The following is a 9969-nucleotide window of genomic DNA, read 5'->3' on the forward strand; positions in this document are numbered from 1 at the left end:
CCTTAGATCCAACTCGGATGTCTTTGCGTGGTCCCATGAGGACATGCCTGGCATTGACCCGAAAATTATGACGCATCGCCTCAGCATAGATCCGTCATTCCGACCTGTAAAGCAAAAAAGAAGTCCTATAAACAAGGAGCGGAGTGATGTAATTGTTGAGGAAGTTAGCAAACTTTTGAAAGCTGAATACATAAAAGAAATTTCGTATCCCGAGTGGCTCTTCAATGTTGTATTAGTTAAAAAATCTAACGGAAAGTGGAGAATGTGCGTAGATTTTACGAACTTAAATAAGGCATGCCCGAAAGATTGCTTCCCACTGCCGAGGATTGATCAGGTCGTGGACGCCACAGCCGGGCACGAACTGCTCACCTTCATGGACGCCTACTCTGGGTACAACCAAATCAAGATGCATGTCCCAGATCAAGGTCATACCGCATTCATAACAGACCAAGGTCTGTACTGTTACTTGGTCATGCCCTTCGGGTTAAAGAACGCAGGAGCGACCTACCAGAGAATGGTGAACAAAATGTTCGCCAAGCAGATCGGCCGGAATATGGAAGTGTATGTGGACGACATGCTTGTCAAGAGCAAACAGTCTAAGTCGCATCTCTCCGATCTGACCGAAGCCTTCGAGGTTCTGAGGACATATCAAATGAAGCTCAACCCAGCTAAATGTGCCTTTGGAGTCTCTTCGGGAAAATTCCTTGGCTTCATGGTGAACAACCGGGGAATCAAGGCCAACCCCGAAAAGATTAAAGTCGTGCTCGAGATGGAGACACCTAAGACGCTGAAGCAGCTTCAGTGCCTCAATGGCAGGATTGCGGCCCTGAACCGGTTTGTTTCAAGATCGACAGATAAGTGCCTTCCTTTCTTCAAAGTCCTACGGAGGAAAGGGTCGTTTGAATGGACAGCGGAGTGTGAGCAAGCATTTCAGCAGTTGAAAAGCTACCTCTGTTCGGCACCTTTGCTCGCCAAGCCCATGCCGGGGGACAAGCTCCAATTGTACTTAGCAGTGTCTTACAGCGCCGTCATCTCGGCCCTAATCAGGCAAGAGGAAGCGCGGCAAAACCCGGTCTACTACACAAGCAAGGCTATGACCAAAGCCGAGACCAGATACCCTCAAATGGAAAAGTTGGCTCTTGCTTTAGTCACCTCGGCCCGACGGCTTAGACCATACTTCCAAGCCCATACTGTGGTGGTGCTCACTAACTTGCCCCTAAAAAACATCTTCCATAAGCCAGAAGCTTCTGGACGCCTGATGAAGTGGGCAATGGAGCTAAGTGAGTACGACATCCAGTTCGAACCCAGAACTGCGTTGAAAGGACAAGCAGCGGCAGATTTCATAGCCGAGCTCACACCACCTTCCGAGCTGAGCGAGTCCGACCTACCGTGGACAATCTATGTCGACGAATCCTCCAATGAGAAGGGGTGCGGGGCCGGGGTCCTCTTGCTCGGACCAGGAGGCGAGCGATTTGAGTATGCTTTGCGGTTCGGCTTCCGGACTTCTAACAACGAGGCTGAGTATGAAGCATTTATTGCTGGCCTGCGAATCGCTAGAGCATTGAGGGCCTCTTGTGTTAAGGTCTTCAGCGATTCCCAACTGGTTGTGAGCCAGATCAAGGAAGAGTACCAAGCCAAAGACTCCCGAATGGAGAAGTATTTGGGCAAGGTCAGATCGTACCTCGCCCAGTTTCGAACTTACGAAGTAAGCCGGGTTCTCCGAGCAGAAAATTCTAATGCCGACGCCTTGGCCAAGTTAGCATCGGCGTACGAGACCGACCTGGCCAGGCCGGTCCCCGTCGAGATCTTAGATAATCCCTCGATCTTAGAGCCAGATCTGATGGAGATCGGCGCTCCAGAGTCCTCATGGATGGACCTGATTGCGGACTTCATTAGGGGCAATTCACCACTAGACCCCAAGGAGCGCAGAAAGTTGGCAAGGCGAGCAGCTCGGTTCGTGGTCCGAGGTGGAGCATTGTACCGACGCGGCTTTTCCCTGCCTCTATTGAGATGCCTAACCCCTGAAGAGGGCCTGTACGTCCTCAGAGAAATCCACGAAGGAGTGTGCGGCAATCACTTAGGCGCCCGGTCGCTGTCAGTCAAAGTGATCCGACAAGGATACTATTGGCCGACCCTCAACCAGGACGCCAAGAAGTTCGTTAGAACTTGCGACAATTGCCAACGCTACGGAATCATAATCCACCAACCTCCCGAGCTGCTCACCCCCATCTCGGCCCCGTGGCCATTCGCGCAGTGGGGGGTAGATATCATTGGTCTTTTCCCTTTGGGCAAAGGCCAGACCAAGTTCGCTGTGGTTGCTGTGGATTACTTCACAAAGTGGGTCGAGGCCGAGGTGCTCTCCCACATAACGGAATCCAGAGTCACGTCCTTCGTATGGACAAATATCATATGTCGCTTTGGTATACCGCATGCCATTGTGACAGACAATGGGAAGCAGTTTGACAACGCCAAGTTCAAAGACTTTTGCAGCAACCTTGGCATAAGTCACCTTAGCTCGTCCCCCGCACATCCGCAAGCAAATGGTCAGGTGGAGGCAGTGAACAAGATCATCAAGCGAGGCATCAAACTTAGACTGGACTCCAAGAAAGGCAGGTGGGCCGAGGAGCTACCAGAGGTTCTATGGTCGTACCGGACCACCCAAAGAGAATCGACAGGTGAGAGCCCATTCTCCCTGGCCTTCGGCTCTGAAGCTGTAGTCCCGGTTGAGATCGGCATGCCATCTGATAGAGTAGAGCATTACGAGCCTACGGCAAATGAGGAAGAGCTGCTCCTCAACCTCGACATGTTGGAAGAAAGAAGAGCAATGGCCCAGCTACGCCTGGCGGAATATCAGGGCAGAATGGCCAGACATTACAACGCCCGCGTTCGACCTCGGACCTTCCAGGTCGGACATCTGGTCTTAAGGAGGGTCCAAACCCATGTGGGTGCCCTTGATCCGACCTGGGAGGGCCCGTTTGAGGTCAAGGGCATAGTCCGACCTGGGACGTACATATTGGCCGATTTGAAAGGAGACGTCCTCGCGCACCCGTGGAACGCGGAGCACCTGAAGCGTTATTATCCTTGAAATGCCAAAAGAGTTTTCAATGGATTTGTAAAAACTGTTTCAAAAGAATTATGATCGGAATAAATGTGATGATTTAATTTCATGATTCCGAGTTCGACCAGAAATTAAATAGGGGCCACGGACTCCCACGCGATCACATTCCAGCAGTCGGTTAAAATTCAATCCTCCAAAACCTAAGGGTACGAGGTGCGATGCCAAAACCACTGATGAACTTAAAATTCAAACCTTCAAGGTAAAGGGACGATGTGAAAAGTTCAAAATGATCAAGCCTCTGAACCTGAGGGTACGATGTACGATATGAAGAATAGCTATGGACTTAGGATTTTAGCCTTTTAACGTTTTTAAGTTAAGGGTGCGATGTTAAAAAATCCAGAGTTGGTGCAATGCATTGAACACTAGACAGAGATTCAAATTCAAACTTGCAATTATTTTAATTGAAGGCGCGACCTCAAAGGTAAGAGGTGCGAGGTGACATTGGCTGCAGTTCAAAGAAAAAGCAAAGAAAGAAAAGATGTTGCCAACACCAAAGTAAAAACGAACAAAGCTTCTTCATTAAATGGAGAGCAGAGCCAAGGCTTATAGACCTTGCAGCTCTGCCCTGACACTTACAAACAAAAAAAAGGAGAAGAGAAGAAAGACAGAGAAAGGCCTCATGAAGGATAATCGCCTAAGAGCCTGCCTGAGGAGCGCCCTCATGAGTGGTGCCGACCTGGTCCTCTTCGAGATCGGAGTAGTCAGAGTCCAGATCTCTGACATACTTATCCACCAATGCTTGGGGGCCAGGGGTGCCGCCAGGCCTAGACGCCCACTGCTCGGCATACCTCTTTTTCAGACCACTGAGATCGATCTGAAGGTCAGGCATGTCGGAAGCAATGCCCTTCATGAGGAACTTGAAGCCCGCGTCAGAGAAGTCTTTGGCAAATCCATCGAAGTCAGGATGTTGCCTAAACGATTCCTCCAATAGGACTCCATTGCTGAGACGCTTCTTCGCCGTCTCCAGCTCGGCAGTCGCATGCTTCAGCTCCTCATCCTTCGCTTCAAGCGCCTGGAGCATGTCGTCCTTCTCCTTCAGGAGTTGGAACTTCTCCTTCTCCAAGCCCCTGGTGTTAGCATGGGCAGCTCGGAGCTGGACCTTGCGTCTGTCCTCTTCCTTCTTCAGCAGCTCGGCCTTGGTCTCCACCTCGGCCTTCAAAATTTCCACCTCAGAGTGAGCCTTCAGCAGCTCATCTTTCATGGTGGAGGAAGCAGCCTCCAAGTCAGCAGAGAACTCCTCTTTCTCCCTCGCTGCCAGAACTTCCCTCCCATCCAGCTCGGCCTTTACAGCCAGAGCCGATTGAATGGAAGCAACAAATGCCTGAGGAAAAACACCAAGAAGAAAATTAGACCGAGCTACCTGTTAGGTAAATTGAGCAAAAATGGAGACACCAGTCTTACCTCAGCGGCGTAGTCGATGGTCCTCTGCAGAACGGATCCTGGATCACTTACAAATTTGGACGCCCTCCTTCGGCAGCGGTCCAAACTTGCAGCCGAGATGCGGGACACCTGGTCCCTCACCCCAGAACTTGACGGCTCAACTCCGAACCGTGCCGTCACGTCGGACGTCCCGCCCATCCTGGCTTCAGGATCGTCCACCCGATCTGCGAAGCTCGCAGGCAAGACCCCACGAGCTCCGACCTCCAAGGGGGAGGTGGTCTTCTTCTTCTTTCTCCTTCGCTTCAGAGGGACTTCCTCCCTCACCTCCTTGCCCAAGGGCGAGACGTCCACCGCCTCGGTCTGATCCCTGGGGCGCTTCTCCCTCGAAGGACCCCCAGAAGACTCCAGCTCGATCACTGGGGCTGGATCTTCCGAGGCTGGCCCTACCACAGCAGGAGTGGCAGGTTTCGAACTCTGGGCGGCTTCAAGAGCATGGGCTCGGCCCTTGGACTTGCGTTTCACGTTACTTGCAAACCCGCAAACCATGACTGCAAAACAAAGGAAAGAAATCAGCACAAAGTTAGAGGAAAAGGAGGGGGTAGCAAGCTCGGCATACCTAATTCGGAGTTCGGCCTTGAGGATTCAATGGGACGAACTGCAGGGTTGTAATCTAGCAGCCCGGACTCGAGCAGCAGCTTGTCGGTCACCAAGGTTCCGACCTTCCTACCCCTCGGAAAATGCTCCTTGTAATATTTCAACGTGTTGAAAGAGGCTTGCGTAAGCTCGGGGACTGGTCGGATTGAAACTACACGAAGACAAAATCCGAGTTAGACCTGAATGACAGGAAAGAAAATCACAAAAAGTAAGAACTACTCCGTACCCAGGTTCCCAAACCTAGTGGGAACGTCAAAGAAGGAACGACCTGACTCGTCCTTTGCAAGTCATTCCCCAGAAGCGTAGAACCACTTCCTTACCCATCCCTTGATGGAGGTCGGCCCCTTAACTATACCGTCTGCGCCTTTCCTTGCGCACATATAGAACCGACCAGGCTTCTTAGCTATCCTTTTCGCTTCGAAGCACACGAGAAGCTGGTCTACGTCCAACAGCTCGACCTCTTCACTATCCCGAGCTCGTAGCCAAAAAAGGATGGCCAAAGCGAAAATGACACCCCACCCATTGGGGGCCACTTGAGCCGGAGCCAGCCCAGTTCGGAAAAGAAACTCTTGGACGAAAGGGTGAAGGGGAAGTCTGAGGCCGTACTCAAACATTTTGAAGTAGAGAGTGACCCATCCCTCTGGAGGATTGTCAGCTCTCTCCCCCTCCTCCGGAATCCTAAGGAGGATGTTCTCAGGGATAGCGAACCCCCTACGAAGGGATCTGAGGTAGTGCTCAGGTATCCTAGAAGGGTATTCCAAACCCTGACCCGAGGTGGAGGCATCACTATCCTCCCCGTCATCGGAGAACCTAAAGTTTTCTATCTCCTCGAGCTCGGACTCTAACCTACGAGCTAAATCCTCATCGGATCCTAAGTTTCTGCTAAAAGAGGACGACATGGCAACTACGTTCGAAAGAGAAAGTGAGGGAAGAGACCGACCTACCAAGGGTTCGAGCTGCCTTCAGATCGAACTCCAAGAATTCAGGAAACGTAAGGTATGACCTGAAGGGTTGGGGGTATTTATAGCTTGTCGGAAAATTTCCCCACCGTACACGTGTAATCAACGAGCGGCTAGGATCCTCCCGGAGATTCGAAGCGTCGGAATATTTGAATATTCTGATGATAAATCCACCGCAACGGTTATGTTTTCCCACGAATAGGGAGTCGCCACGTGTCCGAAGCAAATCAAATGAACTTCTCTGCCAGGTCGGGATTGGACCAAACAAAGAGGGGGCCAATGTTTGGGGGAAAGAATACCCTGGACACATGGAGGACAACCATTGGTGCCCCAAGGTGACCATGAGTCATGCCTCAGCTCGGACCGCCGAGATCACCACCACTAGCGGTGACAGATGCTAAGTATGAGGGCCGAGGTCCGACCTACCGGGAAGCTCGGTGGGGGCCGATGTGAGCTACTGTCAGCGGCGTGATTATCCGGTATAACCGTCGGTCCCGAGACTACCGGGTGTAACCGTCGCGAGATTAGCGGGACTACCACCCATAAGTAGAGGACTTCACTCCACGATCAGGTACGATGATTTCTGACCTCGAACTAAACTGGGAATCCGACCTATACTGACTTGATCGTCGGAGTGCTCACCTTTTTGTGCAGGTCCGCCCAAGTATTCAAATCGGTCTGGAGGCCGAGTTCGAGCTGCAATCTGAAATACACTGTTGTGCATATCCTTGCATAAACAGTGATAGTTTCGGACCAAAAGGTTCATTAGGTGAACGTATAGTGAAATAACATGATTTTGGACTTTAATTTGTCTTTTCTTTAATGATCTTGAGAATAATATCAAATTTAAATTTGTTTCAGAAAAAAAAAATTATACAGATGGTGTCGGGAACTATGAGTTAAAATGAATCTGAACTCATATTGCATCAATCTTCTTCTGCATATAAAAACTTCAAAAGAACTTTACCAATTGGACTGCGACGAATGGGTTTGATGCAATGATCAACTAATTAAGCAACTTTATTGGAGACAATTAATGGAAAACAAATGGATCCGGATGGGGATGGGCATTGGCCTCAATGCGAATTAATTTAATTTTAAAATTTTAAAATTTAGCGCTTGTGGAAACAGGGGTTTCTTCAACTGTGAATCTATTTTCTGCTGTAGCGAGGTCCTCCACAGCCACAAATCCAAGTTCAGTGCTTTAATAACAAACCCATTAACCATAGTTGGAAAGAAAAGAAATAAAAAATTGCTCTGCCTTTTCGTCGAAAGCATCACCCAGCAACACCATGCAATAGAACGCCAATCACAGAAGCTTTGATGACTTGGAAATGCACTACGTATCATTATTATAACAAGTTATTACACGAAATACCCGGTTGGTTATGTTGTGTTTAAAAGAGGAGATCAGTTGTTGGTTCCAATTTATAGTTGAAATGGGAGAGTTTTACTTGGATGCGGTGTTGATGCCTGTAAGCCTGTTCCTTGTGGTGGGATATCACGTGTATCTGTGGCGAAGCTTGAAGAACAAACCCGGCGCCACCGCCATGGGAGTCCAGTGGTTGGAGCGGACGCTGGTGGCGCAGGGCGGTGGCGGTGGGGTCGGCAAGAGCATGCAGCTGGTGCAGAGCTTGAGAAACAATCTGATGATCATAGTCCTGAGGGCTTCCATATCAATCATTATAAGCTCCTCCGTAGCAGCCCTTACCAACAACGCCTACAAAGCAAGTATTAGTAATGGTATTAGTATTGGTGAGGGCTTGATGGGAAAGCAATCGAGTGGGGTATTTGCTGCGAAATATGTGGCTGCGTTTGTGGTGTCGGTGTCGAGCTTCGTATGCAGCTCTTTCGGGGCGGGGTTTCTGGTGGACGCCTGCATATTAGTGACCACTGCAACTGCAACTGCAACTGCTCAAGAGATTCCATCTGATCATCGTCCCACAAGCAGCCACATACAGAGACTGGTCCACACAGGCTTCACATTGGCTTTTATAGGGAACCGCCTCATGTGGCTCACTTTTCCCCTCTTGCTCTGGTCCCTCACACCTGTTGCCCTTGCCCTGTCTTCCTTGGCACTCATTTGGGGGTTTTCTGCCATGGATTTTGTTGACAACATCTAACACTATTCATCTCTACAAATAATTGCCACCATACGAGTGATGTCATATTTAGATTCAATCAATTATTGATTGTTCCAACTATATTGCTGTGCATTTAGTGAGATTAGGAGGCACCACTTTGAAGCTGAAGCTGAAGCTGATGTGTATTGTGTTGTTTCCGTCCTGTCTGAAACTGAGTATGCCTCAAAATCATTGGCTAATGTGACCTGTGATACCAATCTAATCATGGAAAAAACATAAATTTGAACAAGAATTAGAAGCATCATCCTGCTGCCAAACATCTAGCATGTGTGTATAATTGATTTTGAAATATGTCGTGATTTTTTAGTACAACAAAATTTGAGGTGGGGATTCGAACTAGATTAGCATAGTTCACTATGCTGTGTTTTTAATAATTAGATTTTTAAGTAAAAAACATTTTGATTAGTTGTATTGGTATTTAAATTGTGGTACTTAATTATTGTAATTGCCATGGACCAGAATGATTAAACTTAGACTACAATCAGCAGACCAACACAAATTGCAATCTAGGACAAATTTCAAATCCAAATGGATAGATGAAGAATTACAACCATACCAGTCGTTTGGTTGCTCTCACCATTAGTCGTGGAAGCTTAATACTGACACCACTTGTTTCGATGAGCAACAATGGAGCGGCCTTGGGTGGGTAGTTCAAGATTGGGAAGGAAGATTGTCTATGTCGAAAACACCTTTGTGCGGTACAAATGAAGTATCAAGTATCATGCATTTACCTTCAAACATACTCATGGAAGTTGAGAAGTTGCTGAATAATAGAGAATAAGGAGATATCTATTGAGGACAACGCTACTCTTCGTATTCCAAGTATCTCCCATGTCGTCGAGGATTCTTCCCACACAACTAGATTTTCCTCGTACCTACGTGTCTCTACAATAATATAATATTATCAGCTTTGAGCCTAACCTCACGACCTTACTTTTGATTTCACCTAAAAGATTTTATATGAAAAGAAATAATTAAGATTTTATATGAAAAGAAATAATTGTTTTCGTCTATCTATCATGAATCACTTTTTCTTTTGCCAACGTGGGACTTTATTTGCTCTCCTTACAAACCCGTTAAGACAATGGAAGGCCACGATGGAACATAGATCCGCGGCGGAATCAGATGGCACGAAGGCCTTCGGCTCTGCTTGTTAGCACTTGGCATATTCTGATTTACCTTGAGCTTCAGCTTTTAGGTTTTTTTTTCGTTTCAGAAAAAAAAAAGAAATAAAGTAAAAGCTTTGCTGAAGTTGGTACGAAAATAAATAAATAAATAAAGGCGTTTACACTTGTAGCGACAGCTGGAAATATAATAATATAATATAAGATGGTAGTCACGTTGGCTGCTGTGAGGGAATTGTTTAAAAAGTTTTGTTGTCTTCAAATATGTGGTCCATCGTATTATGCTATTGTTTTTCAGAAATAAATATATTGTACTATTATAAATAAAACAAGAGAAACTAATTTGTATACTACAGAAGTTATTAGATATATATTGTACTATTATATTTGTTTCTTTACGTTGCTGTCTTCAAAAAAAAAAAAAAATATATATATATATATATATATATATATATGCTGTTTTCTGTTAAGAAAATAGTATAATAGATAGAGTCTTTCAAACATCTCTTTCGAAAAGGTAAGTGGGAGTTTTTCTTTTTTCCATTTATTTTAATTTAGAAATTTGAATTCCAACCTTTTTATCGAAATCA

The 9969-nt window shown here is 47.1% G+C and overlaps 2 protein-coding genes across 2 annotated transcripts; one reads left to right on the top strand and one right to left on the bottom strand.

Moving 5' to 3' along the window:
- Positions 1–3714: 3714 nt before the first annotated feature.
- LOC148211594 (uncharacterized) lies at positions 3715–5451 on the bottom strand. Its single transcript, XM_088123698.1, has 2 exons — positions 4520–5451; positions 3715–4439 (listed from the first exon to the last, which is right to left on the bottom strand). The coding sequence occupies exons 1-2, from the start codon at positions 5042–5044 to the stop codon at positions 3753–3755; spliced, it is 1212 nt and encodes a 403-aa protein (XP_087979824.1). The 5' UTR covers positions 5045–5451; the 3' UTR covers positions 3715–3752.
- Positions 5452–7134: 1683 nt separating this feature from the next.
- On the top strand, positions 7135–9060 carry LOC111024050 (uncharacterized). The gene has a single exon (XM_022301626.2). The coding sequence runs from the start codon at positions 7500–7502 to the stop codon at positions 8232–8234; it is 735 nt and encodes a 244-aa protein (XP_022157318.1). The 5' UTR covers positions 7135–7499; the 3' UTR covers positions 8235–9060.
- Positions 9061–9969: the final 909 nt, after the last annotated feature.

Source organism: Momordica charantia (genome assembly GCF_013281855.1).
Source record: "Momordica charantia cultivar OHB3-1 chromosome 5 unlocalized genomic scaffold, Mcharantia_2.0 BLBB01000005.1, whole genome shotgun sequence".
Classification (NCBI taxonomy): Eukaryota; Viridiplantae; Streptophyta; class Magnoliopsida; order Cucurbitales; family Cucurbitaceae; genus Momordica; species Momordica charantia.

Coding starts and splice junctions, on each gene's coding strand:
- LOC148211594 (XM_088123698.1), bottom strand. CDS start 5,044: ATGGTTTGCGGGTTTGCAAGTAACGTGAAACGCAAGTCCAAGGGCCGA. Junction 4,440..4,519: donor CCATCGACTACGCCGCTGAG/GTAAGACTGGTG, acceptor GTTTTTCCTCAG/GCATTTGTTGCTTCCATTCA.
- LOC111024050 (XM_022301626.2), top strand. CDS start 7,500: ATGTTGTGTTTAAAAGAGGAGATCAGTTGTTGGTTCCAATTTATAGTT.